Consider the following 21,805-nt stretch of genomic DNA (forward strand, 5'->3'; position numbering starts at 1 on the left):
AAACATGCTTTTTACAACCATTGATACATGGCATGTCTCTCTGTGTTCTTTTCTATATATTTAGAGTTGCTCAAATGTTTTCAATAACAGGACTGTGGAAATAAGTTAACACAGAACACTTGGGAGTAGGAAATATTGAATTTATTTTCTGTATAATATTACCCTATTTACAAGTTTGGAAGAAAAAAAAGCTTATCAGCAGGATTTCATCCTAATCCCCACAACACGTTCAGGTACAGGGTCATGATTCAAAGTTTATATTCATGATTGTAAATCTTAACAAGTGATTGTTGAGAGAGTGAGAGAAGGAGTAGATCTGACGGGCATCTGTGCTAATGGCTAACAGAGATCAAGGGGGAAAGAGGACCCAGGCATTAACAACCTTTGGGTAAAACAGGCAGGTGAGGTGCTACTCTTTCCTTATGGGGCAAGGAAGTGATGGGAACATCTAAACAAGAAACTCAAAAATACCTATGTATACCCCAAAAGCCCTTAGCAGCAGTATTTCAGAAAATCTATGTATATATACATAGAACCCTTCTGCCCTTAAAACATTACACATAAACACACACACAAAAATAAAATTAACACCCAATGTTTAAAGAACAGAAAACAGACAGTGTAGGGGATCTCAGTAGTGTTTGCAAGGTTGGATCTATTCAGTGGTATATATTCATGAGAAGTGGACATTCAATAATAAAATATGTAAGCGACATGGATCCTCACTACAGGAGGCTAAATAACTTCCAATCAAAGGTTTGGGTTATCGCTCTGATGTGCTAGGCTTAGTTACGCTAAAGATGCACAGTCTGCTGTATCAGGACATCAAATATTTCACCGTGGCATAATACAAAAATGCAGTTTTTCCACAATTTCTTGAAATAATTGAAACCATATATTCTTTTCTTCTACAGCACACATGCCTCGGGCTACACCACAGTGCAATTTTAAAACCCAGCTCTTTCTGACGCGGGAACGATGCAGGATAGATTTGCCAACCCGGGACAAAGCTCCTGCATGTGGGCTGAAGGGACTTCTGATTTGGAGAATATAATATGGAATAGTTGAGTTTATGCCGTGTGTGTCAACCTTTAACCACACACAGCTTTGCTGTGGTTGTCAATATCAGGCAGGATTAAGGGATGGCAGATTGGAATGAGTATCAGCTCAGCAGTAGTCGTACCTTTCAGTTTGTGATTCATCACTAAGCAGGGGAGAAAAAAAAACATACCTACAAATACTGTATTTCAAGAAGTGAACTTGCAGTTTTCTCTGAGAAGAGCAAAACTCAATAAATACAAAAAGCCACCCTCAAAAACACCATAAATCATTCAATATATTTACAACTTGCATATCAATGAGGGTAAATGAGATCGAAATTAGTCGTCAATCCTGTAGCCGTCATGTTCAAATGATGGTCAGTAGGAGTCAATCAAACACTATAACTTGAGCCACTTAGTGCTCAGCAATGCTTTAGAGTATCCATTAACTAACATTTATTTCAACTTGCTCTGCTCACCACATTCAACCGGCTGCATTTTATGTTAGTCAGCACGGACAAGCCATTAACGAGTTACAAATTAACCAGTTAACAACAATATTAACGACTTTAAGTCGTTAACCCCTACTTGGACCGAGGAATCAGACATCAAGTGGGAGTGCTGTGTCAATATATTCTCATAAGGACTTTGACTTGGTTGTGTCAAGGCCAACTACTTCCCAGAGATCCTAGGTCAACATTACTCATGATCTGGAAAAACCGAACTGAACTTGTCCTTTGTGTGAAATAAAGCAGTCAATCATGGTAGTTGATGGATACTTCATGTAAATCATTATCTAAAACTCTACGCCATCATGTCTTCCCAAAGCACCGAGACATTTACCAGTGTTTCTCTTTAACCTTCCATGTGCATTAGTCAGTGACGAACTTAGTGAGAGGGCCTTCCCTCCTTCAGTGACCAGTGCATAATCAGGACCAACCAAGTCCTTTGTGATGCCAATGGCTTACTTACGAGCATTTCCAAACAAACAAACTCCCAAGTGATAATAACTTAGCTAAGTATCAGAGACAAAAAAAATCATTAGGTAAAATATATATACAATGCCGTACCTTTAAAAAATAAATGTTATGTACATCAGCTTTCTTGATCAGGGCAAATTGTAACACTCCAGAAAGAAATACAATGGTTTCCTAGACAAGGCTTGGCCAAAGAGTCGGACTGACTTTACAATCGGCTCAATCATTTCCTAGAATCACCTCAAACATTTATTTTAATTCCATGGCCAAATTGAATCCTTGTCAAAGGACGACTCCAGAATTGGGAGTGTTGAACACAATAATATTAATTGATGTACCATTCCTTGGTGTGCAGTGTGTTGAGTACAGTCTAGTGTGATGCTAACAAAAACATCATGGCTGTCTCGTGAGAACATCAGTGCTTCATCAAAGTGCTCTACAGAAACTGAATGTTGTGCCAACCATCAGCTGATTGCCATTAATCAACACCAGGGAACCTTGTCGCCTCCCAACTCAGTGCCACTTTACATCAGCTGCAAATGCTACATTATCCCACCTGATGCAGTGCATACTAATATCCCCCCCCCCCCCACCCCTCCACTATTAAAGGTTTACATATGACTGTTTCATTAACTTATACCTTTTTAATCCTCCAGTGTTATCTGACGAGTGGTTTCAATATTGGGCTACAGTTTCCTATGGTCAATACTTATGAGGTCCTCGAGGACTTACACAAAGAGGCATCTATGCATGAGGTTTAGTGCCCAGTCTGCTTACAGACAGTATCGTATGTCCTTTATGGAAAAGTGCTAGTCTTTGCCGGCAGCTTGTGCCCTAGTCCGTGCTGGTCGCGAGGCCCCTCCTTTTAATCTCCCGCCATCATTCTTGCAACCTCCTTGCCTTCTCTGCTTGTGAGTGGGTGTTTGTGGCGGCGGGCCTCCAGATTAGGCTAAGCGCTGCAGATTAGCGGCCTGCTCTGAGCCGTGCTCACTACTGAGCGGTGTTAGTCTACTAACCTCTGACCCACAGCATCCCGCGCCCAACACTAACCCGAGAGAAGAAAAAAAAACGGAAAAAAAACGACAGACCAACTGCAAAAACAGCACTAGCCACGCTGAGAAAGATGGAGAGAGTAGAAGAGGGGCAGACGCTTCTGCTCGTGTGCATAAAAAAGGGCCCATTGAATCCAAACACTAGAGGGTTCTTTAAAAACATCCTAAAAGAACCTCTGTGCCAATATTAGCTATTTACCACGGGTCAAGGTATTGCAAAGAGTAAATTCAGTAGACCTTCAAATAGACGCAAGTTTTTGGGGAACTACGAAAAAAATTGACAAATATACAGTCATATTTACCCACCATAAATAATGATATATTCATATATTCACATAGGGGGCATAGTAATAGTGGTTGCCGTTGAAAGTAATAGTTAAAGTAGTAAGATCAGTAGTTGCAGTCGACGGCCATTCTAGTAGGAAGGGCTGGAGATAGGGGGTGGAGGATGGGACAACTGGCAGGAAAAGGAGAGGACTGTGGGTACTGTAGTACTCAGTAGTTTTGGCAGAAGAAGGTGAGGTAGGCCATGTCACAAATCTGTGGACGGCGGCTTTTTTTCAGACTGGCAGGATACTTTGCAGTAGCAGGACAGTTGTCTCTCATTGCTGAGTTCTCGGATCGTCACAAATGTTTCTTTCCGGAGTCCGCTTAGATTTTGACGTCTTCCTCGATGCTGAGCTGGGCCAGGGTCTTTTTGATGCGCAGGGCTGTGAGGCGCGCCGCTCCGTTAGCGTACCAGCACTCGCGCATGATCTTTCCCATCACACGCAGCGCCTGCGAAATAAAAGAGTGAAAACACAATCAGAGGAAGGAAAGAAGAAGTATGATGTATGTAATGCAATAATACACATGACACTGGAGTGAGGGAGTGTGAGTGTGACTGTGATATGGGTGTGTGTTGAGGAGGTGTTGATAATGATGGTGTGTGTACCTCATAGCTCTGCCACCAGTTGGGAATGTTGGGTCGTAATCTCTGATCACACACGACCTTTCTCATGTCTTCTATAGACGGGTCAGAGGGCACCAAGTCATAGTAGGGCAGCTGATACTCCTCGTGAATACCTACACACACACACACACACAAACACAAACCAAATATCAAAAGAACAGAGTGAAAACAACAATTAGAAAATCAAGCAATAAGAATAATGCAATTCAATTCATTAACAATCTTAATCTTAAACAATCATAACCATTAAAAATAAAAGCAATCAATTGTTACAACAATAATAATAACAATACCAAAACTATGATTATATCGATAATTTATCATTTAAAATAGACAGATGGTGTGTGGTACATTTGACAATATGCAGTTCTCTGTTGAATTCAAACCATAAAAATGAACCATGAAAATTGGGTTTGAAACTTTTACTATTAGTTCACGAATAGATAATTGTCTCTCATTTTAATTTTTTATGAACTTTTAGGTTGTTACTTCAGAAAGAAAGAAGGCTCTCTCACACACACACACACACACACACACACACACACACCTCCTTCATTGCAGCGCCGAGCAATCTCCCAGTACACCAGCCCCAGGGCATAGATATCGGCGCACTTGAAGGAGTCAAAGTGTCGCATGTTGATGGTCTCATCCAGCACCTCTGGGGCCATGTACCTGACAAACACAAGCAGGAAGGGTGAACACCAGAGATCACTTCAGGCATTAACAACGGCCTTTCATTAGTACTCATTAGTCAAATACTCTCCCTGTCCAGAATCTTTTATAGAAACCCAACCACCCAATATGTTTGTGATGGAAACGCAGATGTTGCCCATCCTAAATAAGAGATTGGCATCTCATTCCAGCCAGGAATGCAGTTAATCACAGTCCTTGACCATCCCAGATGGGGATGACCCAGACAGATGACCCCCGCTGGCTCCATGTCTGACAACAGTGTGGTTAATGGCTGCTGTGGGCGTTTACCTCTTGGTGCCGACCCGCTGGTTGGGTGCGATGTCGATGGTATCTGTGATGGACTCGTGGCGCACCGCCAGCCCCAGGTCCGCGATGGCGCAGGTGCCGTTCTTCTTGACCAGAATGTTCTTGGACTTCAGATCGCGGTGAGCAATGCCTGGCTTGCCTACACAGCAAACAATGAGGAATGGGTTTTAGTCGACCACTCAACGTCAGAAGTATTTAGAGTCAGAATAATCTCGAGATGGCATCGCGGGTCTACATGCCAAGCCCGTCTGGAAGTGGTGCTGCTCACCCTGCGTGCCCAGGATCTCCATGTGAAGGTGCGCCAGGCCACTGGCTGCAGACAAGGCCAGCTTGATCATGCCCTCGATGGTGACCGAGTAGCGGTTCAAGAAGTCGAACAGAGAACCATACTCATGGTAGTCCGACACCAGCCACAACTGAGTCCACGTGCCATTATCTGGGGGAAATGATGTCCGACGCTACTCGTGAATATATTTACACGTACACATTTGGATGGTATTTTATCAGTATCTTCAACCATACACAATGCAAAGAACACATATGTACCGTTAGCACCTGAATCAATAAGCTGAAACAATTAAGAGTTGCTGAAATTGCTGTAATGAATGAATGCTTTGGATTTCTTTGGGAATATTAAGAGAACCTCTTCTGCTCATTTCCAATCTACATTATTTCATTTTTGGGGTTTACTAGAATAGATTTTACATGCTTCAACGATCCAAAAACAGATCATTTTTTTCATCATGTAACAGAGGGAAAAGGCTGCCGGTTCAGGCAGCTGATAAAAGTGAAGTCTGTGGGAGAGAGTTACTTGTTTAACAGTTATCATTTGTTAACAGATTGCTGAAATTTGGCCAAGGACCTTCACTGATACTTTCTCATAAGGCACAGATGAATCACCCTGAGGACCTGTTGGATCTGGTTTCATGAGTGATCTGGTTTCATGAGCAGACACTGGCTAAGTGCTTTGTCGGCTCAGTAGTCTGTCTTACCCTTGTTGTCGGCGGCGATGAAGCCCAGGATGTTCTCGTGGCGGAGCATGATGGTCTGGTAGATCTCGGCCTCGCGGAACCAGGAGCGCTCCTCTCGGGAGGAGAAGATCTTCACGGCCACGTCGCCGCCTCGCCACCTCCCCCGCCACACCTCGCCAAAGCGGCCCTTCCCGATGATCTCCTGAAGCACGATGGTCCGTGCCACCGTCCTCTGTACAAACAGAGGGAGACCTGCAGAACGAGACAAGATGTGACGGTTATTCATCTGGTAAATGCAAAATCACCTCCTCTCAGCCAAGGGTGGGAGGTGTGTTAACTTAAACTCATTTGCGTGTTGGTTTACAGAGAATCAGAGTAACGGACCGCCACACGTAGCACTTGGTTTGATACAGTTGGTTTACTGGTTTAAGGATTGTACAAGATTCAGTCGGAATGAGGAGTTCTCACAATGAGCTCTGTCACCCACAGCTGAGAGAAGGCGTTCTCCTTTTTACATGTGAGAATAAGGGTTATAAGTCCAGTCTTCACTGATGGTACTTCCTGGGGGCCTCCAGGTATACGCCTCTCTGGGACTGCATGTTTTAGTCGTAATTTCTGGCCTGACAATTATGTTCTGTGAGTCTCCATCCTCCCTTCTTACAGATGGTCTCCCTATCTCGTCTGCGTCCTGCCCGGGCTGCCCTATGACCTTGGAATGTATGTAACTGGTCAGCCTAAACTTGAAGCATGTGCAGGCTTTGAATGTTATCTTTAGGCCCCTGTGTCTGAACACTGTGTTCCAACTGCCTTTAGTTATACTGGTTAAATGGGCACACATTTGTTAATAGAAATAAGCTGTTAATAAAAGCATACTAAACTGAATTTATCTTACAGGTGGGAAGACAGTTTAAGAGGTGTTTCTTCTTTAACAGTCCTACTACGACTGTGTTCTTAGGGCAGCCGAAACCACCATTGCAGTGTCATGTCCATTTCTACCAGTCTATGTTGGGAAGTTCTGTGTCTAAGTTTTTGTGATGAGATGAGCGCTCTCTGAGATTTCACTACATGGCTAATGCACACTACCACACACACACATTTCTTAATACAAAAAAAACACATTAGTGTGTGTCTGTGTGTAAGACCTCTGAATGCCTTTATCTAATAAGAATCGAAAAATAATTACACACACTCAAGAATTTCCCTCTGAACTATGAACGAGGACTTACCCGATCCTGAGCCTGACGTGGAGAGGTCGTAGATGAGATCCTGCAGGGTCTTGTCCTTGGCCAGGTAGAGGTGCTCAGTGCTGGGGTCCTCCACGTCCAGCCGGTGCCGGTGCCCGTAGGCCCTCTGGTGGTGCTGGAAGAGGAAGCGGGCCAGTAGCAGCACCACACACAGCAGGAACACCGGTCCCGCCACCGCCGCCGCCACCTCCACCGGACCCCAGCCCTCAGTGTAACTCAGAGGCGGCCAGGCTGTCACTGTTATACACACACACACACACACACACACACACACACACACACAAGGAGAGGGTATAGGGACACCAGTTACACCAGTTACTTTGCTGTGTGTGCTCTATACAGTGTCTGTCATGTTACAGAATGAGGTGACCTTGTAGTAAATGATAGTGGTCTAAGACTAAGAAGGGATAGCTGGGTTGGGACAGAGTGGGTAACAAATGACAATCAACAGGTCAACTGAGAATTTGCACGCAGACAATATGTGTCCTTAGGCCACAGGTGTAATTTGAGTCTTGGTGTAACTGAGGCGTTTCGCTGTGTGAGGTTTGGCAATGCCATCGCGGGGGGGGGGGGCCTCACCTGGGTGCACCTGCAGGTCCATGCTGTTGCAGTAGTCGGAGTAGCAGCAGTGGGTGTTAAGGTAGCCCTCGGCACTCAGGCAGTAGAAGGGCTGGCCGGGGGGCACCAGCTGGTCGCGGGGGATGCAGGCGCGCACGCGCTGCTCCACGCCCTCGATGACAGAGGTGGAGGCCATGCACGCCCCGTCCGTCTGGCACTGGTAGCCCTGCTTCTCGCAGTCAGCATTGGTGCAGTTACACAACAGGGCTGCGGGGAGGGAGAGAGCGAGGAATACAGATTATGTTACCGGGGCTGCATTAATGAGGCCTTCTGCTTGAGGGCTCAAATAGTTCTGCATAAACGCACCTGCTAGTTGACTGTACAATCAGGCTGAAAATGAGGTGGGTTGTGTTTTATATTATCTGAATATTCAAAGGACAACATGGTTACAAACACACTTGTAATGGCAAGACACCCTAATGGACAACATACACAAACACTGCAAAGCAATTTCCTCTTGTAGTATACTTTTCCACCACCAGGGGGTGCATTTACAGCAGCAGTGAGAAAAACAAGCACCGAATCACAGCTCGTCTAGGCAATACATTTTTAACAAGGTTGTATTTTTTTCAGCCCTTATCAGTTTCAGGGTCATTTCATGCTTCTACCTGGTAACAGACATTTCCATTTCGGCAAAAATCACCTGTTCCGTCAGCGAGGAGCAGATAAATTAGAGTTCGTTGGTGTTTCTTTTTCTCGGGCTAAGCCATGTTTATAATCATGCATTATTCTCTCCACACAGACAACAGCCCACGTCCTCCCCCCCCCAGTACTCACGACCTTTGCCTTGAACCATGACACATGAACCATGTGCATTAATAATCTCTGATGACAGCCATAATTCAAAGTGCAATTGTGTTATTGCAACTGCTGTACAGTGACTGCTGTCCCTGAATCAGTTCTGGGGAGGATGTGGTCCACTCTTAACCCTATTGCCATGACATAATGAGCAAACAGCAGCAACACTAAAACCATTACTATGGATTGCCAGCTCAATCCCAGTGCTCTCCTTCCCAAAGCACTCTCGCCAACCGGATGTGGCCGGAACACGTTTGGCCTGCATTGTGCATGTTGTGCGTTGCATTTCCAAGGAATCAAACGCATGACCTTTGGGTTACTTCTGAGCTCTTTGCTCTACCTGCTCATGGAACGCCATAAAACAATCTGAGGCCGTCTGCTGCACGAGCTGCACGTACTGATAGCATGCTGACAAAGACAGCTTGGTTAGACAGAGGGAAAATCAGGTTTGTGGAAAGAGTGGAGGAACAGACACACACACTCTCTCTCTCTCTCTTTCTCTCTCTCTCTCTCTCCAACAGTATATCCTCAACAACAATCACTGGGTGTGAGGTTGTCTTCAATGCATGAGGCGGTCAAACAAAGGCCTTGTTCCCTTGCTCATGTCTCTTCACACACACACACACACACACACACACACACACACACACACACACACACACACACACACACACACACACACACACACACACACACACACACACACACACACACACACACACAGATGCCTTACTGAGGCCACATGAAGTAAACTAACCCTCTTCCTCTGGGACTCTCTCCACCAGAGCCTCCAGATGACAGAACCTGTGACTGGGTTATGATCCTGCAGCAGATGAGGAGCCTAATAGGAGGGAGCACGTCTCCAGTTACCACAGCGATGTTACACCCCGGAGGGAAAGAGCACCAAGGTCACATTTGCACTGCCATTAGCCCACTAAAACCATAAAAGCCTTTTTGTTTCATCAAATCCCGTCGCCCTGCCGATTTCTAAAAGACACAAATGCCCCCCCCCCCCTTCCCGCAGTGTTTTAGTAGATCATTAAGTCCTGACTAAGCTTTTACTTCACCCAGTCACTCGTTCGGCGGGTGACGTTCCTTCCGAGCTAAACCTTTGTTCTTTGATGGAAAAGGGGCACCAGAGAAAGAGTCTGTCTTTTTGTGGCACGGCGTGCGTTTCACCATGGGCGGCCGTTAATAACATTTGGCATTAGGAGGAGCTGGGTGCAGTGGGATTGAGGAGTAAACAGAAGGCTGAGGGTTTCTGCTGCTTGCTGCTGGAGCCTGAACGGCACTGGGGGAAGACGGAGAAAAACCATCTGCCACAATTTAAACGGATCAGTGCTGAGATATATCTGGAGCCTCTATTAAGGAACATTATTACGTATTTTACTCCGTTAAGCATTAAAGGGAGCTCATCTTATTTGTCTGTGTGTGTGTGCCTGTGTGTGTGCATGTGTGTGCATGTGAGTGTGCGTGTGTGTGTGCATGTGTGTGTGCATGTGCGCCTGTAAGGTACAGACAGACACAGATCCAGTGAAACACACAGTGAAAAAGAACACATGCACGCACACGGACCCACCCACGCAAACACAACAACAACAACAGTCGTGTGCACGAGGACGTGGCCGCTCTGTGCGCTCGTGATAGGAAGGGGCAAATCCTCTTGAGTTTGTGGATTGCTGGGCGTGGGGCTGTCTGGGCAGGGTAGGGGGCTGGTGCTTGGACTAAGCCCTGGCCCACTGTGATGGGGAGCAGTTGTAGGACTACAGGGGGGCGTGGGTGCCTCCAAATTTGAGGGGATGGAGGTGGTTTGGGTGTAAGCCTGCTATCCCACTGGCCTCTCTAAGCAAGGGGTGAGAGGGGGACTGGGGGGGGGGAGACAGTTCCAGGATTTTGGGGGCTGATGGAGATCATGCAACCCCGTAGAGATCTGTGTGTGTGTGTGTGTGTGTGTGTGTGTGTGTGTGTGTGTGTGGGTGGGTGTGTGTGTGTGTGTGTGTGTGTGTGTGGGTGGGTGTGTGTGTGTGTGTGTGTGTGTGTCGTGTGTGTTTGTGTGGGGGTGGGTGTTAGTTCATGGGTGTAAATAGTTGGCGTGACCAGCTGTTACAGTTGTAAAACCCAAGTCTAGACAGTGACTGAGACAGGGGGCCACAGGACTTTACAAAGACATACTTCCTCACTGCAGGAGCAAAAGAAAAAGCAAAAGAAAGACCAAAAAAATGTCGATTGGCTCTTCATTCCACTTATGAAAACAACAGCGGCAACAGCTTTAGAAAGGGCTTTTGGTCCCACCTGGACACAAGTTCTTTATTTTGCAAAACATAGCTAGCTTAAAGCCAAGTTTAAACCCACATGTCTTTACTATCCTGACAGCTACACACGTACAAATATTAAAATGCGAAACTGTCAGGCTTGGAAGTGCCACAAATCTTATCTATCGCAGATCTCATCCTGTAGCCTTGATTTCTGACTTACTTGACCTCATCAGTAATTACACTGAAGGGTAAATATTCAAAGAACTTTTCACAATCTGACAGAAGTTATTTTACTTTTGGGTCCACTTTCATTTTCCATGTGCTATCAAAAACACAACATGTGTTAGGGCTTCTCTCTCTCTCTCTCTCTTTCTCTCTTTCTCTCTCAGTGTGTGTGAAAAGACCAGCTAGCATGACGCACTGGTCAAATTTGACACCTCCGTGATACAAGGAGCAGGAAGAGTAACTGTAAAATCCACAAGAAATCATTCATTCCAACCCTAGCCAGACAGGATGTCGTACTGACTTCGCTCAGTTCATTGACTCTATTGAGTTCATTCAGTGATACAGAGGTCAGGGCTTAAGGCTGAAAAATGCTTCTACGACTGCGTTACTTTGTGGCCACGCAGTTGCTTCGACAGACTCGTGAACCTTTATAGTTCTCCGTCGGTTGGTGGGTGTCGCAAAGCAATAAATAAAATAAAAAGATGGCGGACCAAACTCCGTAGATGGTCGTATTTGTACATAAAAGTTGTTTGTTTGACTTTTTTTATTCTTAGATTTTTTTTTAAGTTACCGAGAAATAGACACTGTGCAATGTAAAAACCCTGTTATTGTTACTGGAAAAATACTTCTGAGGGGATTTGCGAGGTGTCTGAGCCAGCTATCTAGTGTTGGCATGCTACTACCCACAAGGTAAACAGCGATTTATTGACGGATTGATGGAGACGGATAGTTACAAAATTTGGGAGGTGCACGTCAGACCACAGAGAGGTGCTCAGAGAGGGTTTGCAACGACAGAGAGGGCTCTGCGTGTCGGCGTACAAGGCCCACCATAAATTAGGCTTTAGGCATAGGTCCTGCAGGGTAGAGGAGGTCCCACTAATTAACCATAGTTAACCTGCAACTGTTAGCAAGGGAGGCAAGAGCATCGATACCAATATGAGATGATTCTTCTGATTCAACTACTAAACAACCTTTACAGAATATACAAATGCAAAATGGCACTCATTGATACTTTGAAAGGGTGTTTTTTTTTAAAATAATGATGACAAAGTAATAAATAAGTAATAAAGTATGAAGGAGTAGAGACAGAAGATAAATGCATTATCTGTGCTATTCAAGGATTGTTACACAACCTTACGCTTGACTTTTTTGCAGATATTTTTAGGCAGTTTTGATATTAAGTGCTGACATAACCATAGACCTCCACTTTCCACACCGAAGTAGATAAATAAAAGGTCACCTTTCCCAGATCAATTTTGAAATGTGTGTGACATTTCAGAAGGTTATGCCCAGTCCAGTGAGTGGGAGCCTTATGTCAACACCTCTGATGTGTGTGCTGGAAGCCATCAACAAAATCATTGCCTGGTGTCAAATGGAGGATTATTCTGCCAATATCATTTCCTGAATAGAAATGGCTGATCCTTTGTAGTTCATATGCAATTAAGGAGGCATTATGCCTAAATTGATTTTCTCATAATCATCAGCTTTTTCCATAATCTAGAATGGGAGATTAGGCATTGCTTGCATCAATTTATTTTTCAGACAAAACACTGGGACTACATAGGCCTGTATAGAGATGCTCTGAGGCACGGTTTAGGTGGGCTTACACGCATACTCTTTCAACCATCTGGCTATTTAAGACCCTGCAAAGCGCAAGGGAGTCCAACTGATTCTCAAAAGAGTTATCCTGTTTTAGGCTTGGTATTTGGACTAAATCTGCTGTTCAAAAGGCTTACCCATTTCTACTGCACCCTTAATTTCTACGTGTGTGTGCGTGTGCGTGTGCGTGTGCGTGTGCGTGTGCGTGTGCGTGTGTGTGTGTGTGTGCGTGTGTAAAGCGAATGGAGAATTAGAGCCCGTCATTGGTTGGGAACAAACCTGTCAGCACAGAGATTTCAATGCATTGTCTTTTAGCCACAAACAGAGCATTTTGTCCTTCTTTTTCATACAATGTTTTCCTCATTACCTGCCAAAAACCAACACAGACGTGCAGGGACATACACCCAACCAGGCAATCCTGCAAGCCCAGGCATTTCCCTAACCAATGGTACTGTGGCTACAGCTCTATAATATCCTTCACCACACTTTACACAGCCTCCCTCCTCTCCCCAGAAACACACAGGAGAGCCTCCATCTCAGAATAGGTGTAGAGGGGGCATCACACAAGACCGCCTGCTTGACAAGACAGCAGGACAGACAAACACACACCCACACACATAAACATACCTAAACATATCACACCCAAGAAGCTTCCATACGTTTTTTTTTTTTTTTTAAGTCATAGTTTCTGCTGACACTGTAAAATTCTGCGTTCTGCTCTGTTGGCGAAAATACAGACACACACATGAATACACACCCCTGCCTTACGCAAAGGGAAACAGGTCTCGCCCGGTACGTGGGCGGTACCATGAAGACTTGTGGAGTGTGGGCGGAAACAGTCCCATCCGCAACCACAAATCACTGGATTTCACAGCTAGACAACCACAAGCCAACTTTCAGTCTCTCAGCAAGACTCAGGTGATAAGAACAGGTATATGCTGCCTGTCATGTTACCTCATGACAGAGTCTGGTTTCTTGTGAGTCATTCATGAAGTTTCATTTACGCAACCCAACAAGACATTCATCACAAGTAAGATGCGATAAAACCACATGTTGGTTTTGACTGTCACAAACACGTCTTGGTGCTTTCATGTATTTTCATATGGTAGGTCTCCTCTTGTGGGGTTGCATATTCCATTAAATGCCATTCGGAAATGATGGCCCATTATGTGTGTGGGTGGGAAAACTACATACCACCCTAATTGGTAACCTGATCTAGGTCTGTGTCAATGCATCACGTCAAAGTGTGTGTTATTCATTCAGACACATTTTCTGTCTTTTTACAAGGAGATATATGAGTGATAACACCGTATTTAGGAAATCAAATAGGCTGTTGTTAACTGAAAATAGTGTGACAGTGGACACACAAATTCCTGAAACAAGTCCCGCAATTTGTTCAAACTGCTTGGGGAGGCCATGATCCTTAAATACGGCTTTTATAAACCATTCTGGTCAGATTAGATAAGAAGCCTGGAAAAAAATCCCCATTATCCCTTTGTTTGCGAATGAATTATCTCGGAACACGCTTGAGTTGTGCACTAAATAACATGTCCATGGGAAAAACATGGCTGCATGCTTGATCTCAATTTATGCTTCCAAGATAACACTGTTGCTTATCTTACAAAGGCAGTTCTTGGTTGCAGCCATGGCCGACACATGATTCTGCTCATGGTGCTATTTGCTCTACTTACAGCTTTCTCACAGGGGCAAGGAAACGTTACACTTTGTGTCTGTGTGTTACAAAAAGAGAGTGTTTTCCCTCTTTATGTATAAAAAGTGCTCAAGGCAGTAAGCGAGGAGGGAGGAAGACCTTTGCTTTGACGCCATAAAGAGAGAGAGAGAGAGGGAGAACGAGAAAGATGCCATTTTATGGCCTATGGGGTTCATTGTAATGACTGTTATCACTGTGTGCACTAGACCAGACATCTATTACCCATCAAATGAGGTCCACAGTTTGGCCCTCACAGATGGAAGGGGGGTGTTGGGGGGGGGGATCTAATGCCCACTCCGTACCCCTAGACTAGGTCACCACCATCAATATAGTCACAAAAGACCTAGACTTAGAACTAGACATCAACTAGAAAACCAGAGTTTCCTTGTACTTAAACAATATACTGTAGTGATACATTTAAGATACACCACAGCATTTTGGAATTTGTAAAGGATTATCGAATAAACTGATAATGGATGAAGAGCATGAAAATGTTATCTGAGGAACATGTGCACTGAAAGTGATCCTAGTTGGCAGGAGATCTCGCTAGCTTCATGAATCATCCAATGATCAAAGAAGGCCAGTGAGTCCAACTATCTGGCAAGCTAATTACTTAAGTAGGTCAGCTACGGAGCAGCAACATGAAAACCTCACAGTCTCAAAATATGCATCAATACACAATAATGTCACATAGTAGGCCTCTTAATACCACACAAACAGTTTGAGGCTCATATGATACACGTGAAAGGAGGATTATGTCACAAAAACAAGCTTCATCGCACCTACACCTCCTCAACATTCAAGTAGGATTGGAAATGCTGTGAGTTTTGCGCTTCAAAATTAACGTAACAGTAGCTAATATATTTGAGCGAGTGACAGCAACGCACTTTAATATCAGCTCTGCAATTTAACTATGCTGTCAATTTGAAGTTAAAGTTAGCTAGCCAAAGCTGATGAAACCGGCTTGACCAGACTAGCAATAGGCTTGAGCAAGCTTGTTATTATTGTTTACAAACAAATTAGAAAACCCCACAATAATTTGGAATCGTCCCGACAAGTCAGACGCTAATACCTTCAAATATATCAAATGACTATTTCGAGCTGAGTAGCTAGTCCGCATACTGGATAGGCATTGCAACATGATAACAGCCTTAAGGAGACGGACGACGGTGCTTATCCCACGCTCCAAAACAGCCACTGCTGACCAGCACCAAGCATATAGGCTAGTTCGTATTAGCAAGGTATTACTGAGAGCTACTGTAAATCAGATACAATGTAACAAACGTGTAATTAAACAACGTAGCAACCAACGTGGATAATCACTCATTCCAAAGAGGCGACAGCGCTTGTTGGGCTATTTTCTGTTGTTTACAACACGCAACAAAAATAGGTGCCCTGCTAGCTTAGGCTCGCTAAGTTACCAAATCAAGCGCCATGTTGTAGGAAATGCCAAATTCAGCGGCAGCCCAGAGATGAAAATAAATAAATATAACGAACAAAACGTCGCCGAGATGGAGGATAAACTTCTTCGAACTCACCATCATATAGTCCAAAAGAAGCAGCCAGGACCAATAACGATAAAACCATTCGATGTTTATCCATGATCACAGGATCCCCATTGCATCTCAGTAACAGCCTACTACATTGAAGTGGTGTATTGACAGGAGGAAGCAGACTTCAAACGCACAACACACACACCACTGCAAGTCAGGAGACGCGGATGCGCTTAAAGGAGGGTGATTTAAAGGGGAGGGATTAGGCCTACAGGAGCTTTTATTTGGAGGGCGACGATACAAATCTTTATTTCTTTTCCTTTAGGACAGTAAAAGTAAAGTAGCGTAAACAGTAGCAGAATGCGTAAACACAAAACTGGGGGTAAAAATAAAGAAATAGGAAGAAGCACCACCAAAACAAAAAATCGAGACATAATAATGTTTAACAAAGCCTGATGCGCGCGTTGGTAACATTTTTAAGGGAAGCCATCCATGGCTGTTGTAATTATTAACCAACCCTACGGAATATGCATCGTTTTTGACGGAGAAATTGTAATTGTAAGCGAAAATTTGTATCATTAAGGATATAACATAGGATTTTAAATGAGTATTTATTTGGCTAAAAGTGAACCTTTGTCAAAATAACGTAGGCTGCTGGTGTTTTTCTAAATAGGCTACTAGGTGGAACAGTAGCCTAGATTGTAGTCTTAACGTGGGTCTCTATCGACCTCTAGCGGTAAGCTGCATAAATACAACCGAATACCACAACAAAACAGCAGACTAGTCAAATAAGGTCACGGTGTCTGGTTCTTGTCTGCATCAGAATAAACACAACAAAACAGAATCATTTAATGTACACCGGCGATGTCTTTTGGGGGAAATGTTTGTGGAAGGATTTTTTTCTCATATGTAATGAAAATTATCAACTGAACAAGACCCTGAAAACAACAATAAACAATGAATAAAATAACACCTTTATATTTATCAGGCATTATTATTAGTTGAACATCAAGGGATTGACTCTTGTAGACAATTTAAGGAGAAATGAAACGACTTTGTTTCTTAATTACTGGCACAATAATTAGCATTCAGGAATCTTGCATCCTTTTAAGTATTTATTATTGCATTTTTCTATTTGGCCATTTAACTGCTTGACCTACACCACCATGCGCTATGTGTTTAAAAGCCACTGGTTTATTTGGTTTAATGAGCAGGACCAGTGTAGGGGAGGGAAGAGTCATAGGCCGTAACAAGAGGAAAGCCTCCAATGGCCTTGAACCTTTAAAACATACATCAGATCCACCATGACAGTGACAGAGTTTGTAAAGGAAATGTATTAAAGCGGTCATATTATGCTTTTCCATTTTTTCCCTTTCCTATAGTGTGTTATATTGCTTTTTGTGCATGGTATAACAGTTTGCAAAGCTACGAAAGCCCAAAGTACACGCCACAGGGAGTAACTTTCTCGGAGAAACTACTTTTCTTAGCTGGAATGCTTCATTGGAATTCCAACCTTTTCCTCTGTTTTATGACAACGCAATCTCGTAGCCAATACATTCCTGTGTGAATGGCCAACCTTAATTAATCTATGTAGGCTCATTCATAATGGCATATAGAGAATATTTACCCGATTTCAAACAAATCAGCGATAATATGTTGCTACAACAAGCTACAACATGGTTTCCTCTGTTCATCTGACATGGTTCGGTCTATCTTCAAAATTAATTTTGTCTTTAAATCCTTCCGTAATATTTACGAAATTCAAATGGTCCTCTTTCACCTGCTGAAACGTGCATGATACCTTGTAATGAATTTCAGTACCATGAACTGCCATGGCAGGTGTGTAATTCACATTCCTAGTTAATTCCCATTCTTTGTTAGGTACTCATTCGTATATATCATTGGTGGCAAGGATTGTGTCTTTTCCCTGTTATGGGTGATGCATACCCCTCCTTCTTCTGTAAGAAATCCTTCATTAATCCTTTATTACCAAGGGCCATTCTCAGTAATGGCAACATTGTCTCATCCACCACGCACGCATGTCAGCTCTACTAGTCTAAACACCTAGATCAGTCCTGGGGAGACATTGTAAATATTTCAAAATTGAATGCAATGTTTACAGCAGCAATAGTCCTTGCCACAGGAATTGTGTGTTGGTCTGATGTTGCGTCATGCCTCTATGATGTAAGCTATGTAGTTATGTCTCCAGAATACCACTTTTAGGAGAGAATAGTTTTGGTCTTATTGCATTGGGTACAGATTAGTTATGGGCCTGGAGACACAAATTGGTTGGTATTTGAGGTGCAAACGTCAACATAGCATTTTAAAAGATTCTACTCTTACAGCTTTCCTTCAGTGCCAGCTATACATCAATTCCATTAATTTAGCAACAGATTTTGAATCCACAAGGTATGTGGATTCTGACACAAAAGCAAATAGCTTCTTCCCAAAATGTAATTTTGACCATGTGACCATGTGAATTTCAAAGTAAACTATTGCCACAAACATTGCCAAAAACACTGTTGTACAATGTTGAAATCAATAGAAACTTGGAGAATAGAAAGTTCTTTGAATAATTGTTCTACCATGTTGTTACTTCTTAAACATTTGTTTGACTTCTTAAAAAAAGATTAACCGACTTCATGCGTTTGAGACTTCTGAGAGATAATATACTGTACAATTTTGTTTTGGCTAAATTGTATGTTTTTATTTTGTACTCTTTTATTTGTTTTCCTGTTTGCTGTTTGTTTGGAAGTTCTGTTTAGTCTCTGAAACGAGGTGTGTTCATAAGACTTTAGGTGTTCATAACATGTTTGTAATAAGGAATACTTTTAGAGACATTTGCTATGTTTGCTTGTGATTGTTAGTGTTGCTGCTAAAGGGCTGGCAGGGTTGTCAAATAAAACAGGGTTGTCCAATCTTAATTCTGTCTGAATATAAAACATTTACCCACCTGTTTAAATTGTGTTTAGATATGTTACAGAGAAAAATGAGAGGTCCACTAGTAAGTGTATAAAGATGTGGACAGTCTCAGATCATGTATTAATTTGGAGGCAAATATAACTCAATTGCAGCCTGGACAGGATGCCCTCTGTTGGTGCATTATAGAAGAGCATTTACAGAGGTTTTACTTTTTTTCTGATTTTCTTTTTTTCTGATACTTTTTTTTTCTTTTGCTCTTGTTTGCTCTTGTTTTGTTTTTTTTTTTTTGGTGGGGGGGCCTCAACAATACAGATTTTCTCACTACTTCTCATTTCACTCTCTTTTTTGATTACTCTCTGTAGTGATAACCTGCTAAAATCAGATAACTTTAAAAGTTACGCAAGGTCAGTATTGAAAACAATATTGAATCTAAGCAAAGGATTTTTTAATAGTAACATACTGTATTTTTGGCTGGTACTGTCAATGTAGATGTACCTGTCCAATTTAATATGTACCGGTCTGTATCGATCCGTGCACAAGATCAGTGCACAAGATCCGTGCCGATCCGTGCACACAATCCGTACCGATCCGTGCACACAATCCGTAACGATCCGTGCACACGCTCTGTACAGGATCCTTGTACACGATCCGTGCACATGATCCGTACCGATTTGTGCGCACCATCTGTGCGCGCGATCCGTGCACACGATCCGTGCACGATCCGGTCTGTACCGGTCTGCACCGGTCTGTACCAATCTGTACCAGTCTGTACCGTAGCCGACATTTTTCTTTCCCAGTGCAGTAAGTGAAAAAACAACACACGAGACTACCGCTAGAAGTGTCCTGCAGCCTTAATGCTGATCCGTGGTGACATTTTTATAAACATTCTCCCTTGCCTTGAATCTTTAGAAAAAATCTTTAGCACATCCTATCCACCTCTAAAATCCCCCATATTCCACAAATATTTCAAGGCAAGCTGTTTTGTCATGACACCAAGAACAAACTTTTCTGTTGGTTTGCCTGTCACAATACTGTAGATACCAGTTTTGTTTGGCAAGATTACCAAGTGTGATCAGTGGTACAGTGGTTAGTGCTGTTGGCTACCAAGTAGCTGACCTGGGTTCAATTTCTGGGTAATGCAAGATGTTATTGTGAGTCACTGTGGATAGACATGATTGTTGTAGTTGCCTTTTTGGGTCTCTTTGTCTCATTGATGGCCCATGACTTTCATATGCAGCACTTATAGTGGGAAAATGTCTTCAGCGACCCCTATATCTATATATGTCCATTTTAACGCAAATGCTGTACTGCACCACTGTTGTATAGTTGTTTAGTTTAGTTGGTACCAAGGCTGCAAAAAAACAAAACAAAGCAAAGAAATATGCAAAAGATTTCAGGAAAAATAATCTGTTTTATTTCAAGTGTATAATTTCATTTATCTGTCAAAATACAGCATCTTTCCATCTACAGTAATCTAAATTTTGTCTGGTTCTGAACTGAAAGCTTACTGTTTCGATCAAGTGCACAGCATTTTGCTGGTGGTGTTGTAGTTGTTGTAACATTGAACATTATCCATGAATTTGGGAAGAAGTGGTCATTGACTGCATTTTGTATCTAAGCAATGGAAAAGTATCCACAGTTTAGTTCAAATAGTCTACTGATATGCTGGATGTGTTAAGTGTTTTGAGAATGTGTACATGGTATTGAAGCAAGTGTGAAAATGATTGGAAAAAGCTGTAAGAGACGCCTTCCATACTCTACTTATTTTTCCCTCCATCTCTCCATCTTTCTCTCTATCCTTCTCAGTCTACTTTCTCTCACACCATCTCTCTGCTTCACTCCATTTCCTCTCCTTCTTTCAATATTTTCCCTCTACACTCTCTCTTTATCTCATTATCCATAGCCACTCCTGTTCACTCTTCTTTCCTTTCTTCTTTCAACCACCTCAATTACCCTAGCAACAACCTAGCAACCACGTCTACTTTTCCTTTGGTACTGGTACTGGTATTTCCTTCAGGAAATGTATTTAAAATTCTTAACTTTTGCATTGCATGCACTGGTATTTCCTTCAGGAAATGCATATTCTAGTTAATTTTCTAATTTCACATGTGTTCGTTTCTGCTCCAGAGTAATAGATATAACAGGACACAGTCCAGGACACAAATATTGATCCAAACAATTTTCTTCAAGGTCGGATGAACATTTCCAATATTCTGTCCCAAGAGCCCCAGGAGAGAAATTAACTCCAGAGCAGGGATGAAGGGAAGTTCATGCAGTGATCGCTTTTCTCCTTTTTGTCCAGCTATATGTAGCTGTTTTTAATCAGTGTCAAAGGAATTAACATCATTGGGAACGACAATAGAAAACCTACGTAGATTTCTTGGAGTACATGTGATGTTGCAGCTGCACTAACCAATTTGCACACACCACAATTATGTTTGTCAAACATATGATACCTAGTTTGCTCTGTTATACACAGATGTACTGTCAGTGAGTCAATATTACTGTGAGTTGATTATTATTATTAGTAGTAGTAGTATTATGTTCTGCTTTTGAAGTAAACCCTTTTGTGTTTTTTGGAGAGAGCTGCATTTTGACTGCATCTCAGTCTTCCACAAATATTGCAGATGGCTATAAAAAGCATGTTTCCTCTGAGTGTAAGTGAAATATCTGCTCCCCCCAGAGTAGTGTACAGCAGGCTTAACTGTGCCAATCCAATAGATAATCAACAGAGCCAGACGGGGTGTGCTGCCCCTTGTGACCAGGGTTTATTGTTTTTGAATTTGTTTGACCTTGGAAAACACCCGGTCCAGATGTGTGATTAGTGTGTGTGTGTGTGTGTGTGTGTGTGTGTGTGTGTGTGTGTGTGTGTGTGTGTGTGTGTGTTACACAGATAAAGAGAGAAATAGAGAGACGGACAGAGTGAGTACATGTGTGTGTGAGAGAGAG

The 21,805-nt window shown here is 42.9% G+C and overlaps 1 protein-coding gene across 1 annotated transcript; it reads right to left on the bottom strand.

The window, feature by feature from the left end:
- Positions 1 to 123: 123 nt before the first annotated feature.
- LOC105901897 (activin receptor type-1B-like) lies at positions 124 to 16,169 on the bottom strand. The gene is made up of 9 exons (XM_012829409.3): positions 15,980 to 16,169; positions 7,815 to 8,060; positions 7,218 to 7,472; positions 6,013 to 6,243; positions 5,289 to 5,456; positions 5,003 to 5,159; positions 4,569 to 4,693; positions 4,004 to 4,134; positions 124 to 3,846 (listed from the first exon to the last, which is right to left on the bottom strand). The coding sequence occupies exons 1-9, from the start codon at positions 16,041 to 16,043 to the stop codon at positions 3,721 to 3,723; spliced, it is 1,503 nt and encodes a 500-aa protein (XP_012684863.2). The 5' UTR covers positions 16,044 to 16,169; the 3' UTR covers positions 124 to 3,720.
- Between the last annotated feature and the right edge of the window lie 5,636 nt (positions 16,170 to 21,805).

Source organism: Clupea harengus, chromosome 5 (genome assembly GCF_900700415.2).
Source record: "Clupea harengus chromosome 5, Ch_v2.0.2, whole genome shotgun sequence".
NCBI classification, from domain to species: domain Eukaryota; kingdom Metazoa; phylum Chordata; class Actinopteri; order Clupeiformes; family Clupeidae; genus Clupea; species Clupea harengus.

What these genes read in the sequence shown, in the direction of transcription:
- LOC105901897 (XM_012829409.3), bottom strand. Translation starts at nt 16,043, where the DNA reads ATGGATAAACATCGAATGGTTTTATCGTTATTGGTCCTGGCTGCTTCT. An exon ending in TTCTTTTGGACTATATGATG is followed by an intron (nt 8,061 to 15,979) that starts GTGAGTTCGAAG and finishes CCCTCCCCGCAG; the next exon opens with CCCTGTTGTGTAACTGCACC. An exon ending in CACGTCAGGCTCAGGATCGG is followed by an intron (nt 6,244 to 7,217) that starts GTAAGTCCTCGT and finishes CTCGTTCTGCAG; the next exon opens with GTCTCCCTCTGTTTGTACAG.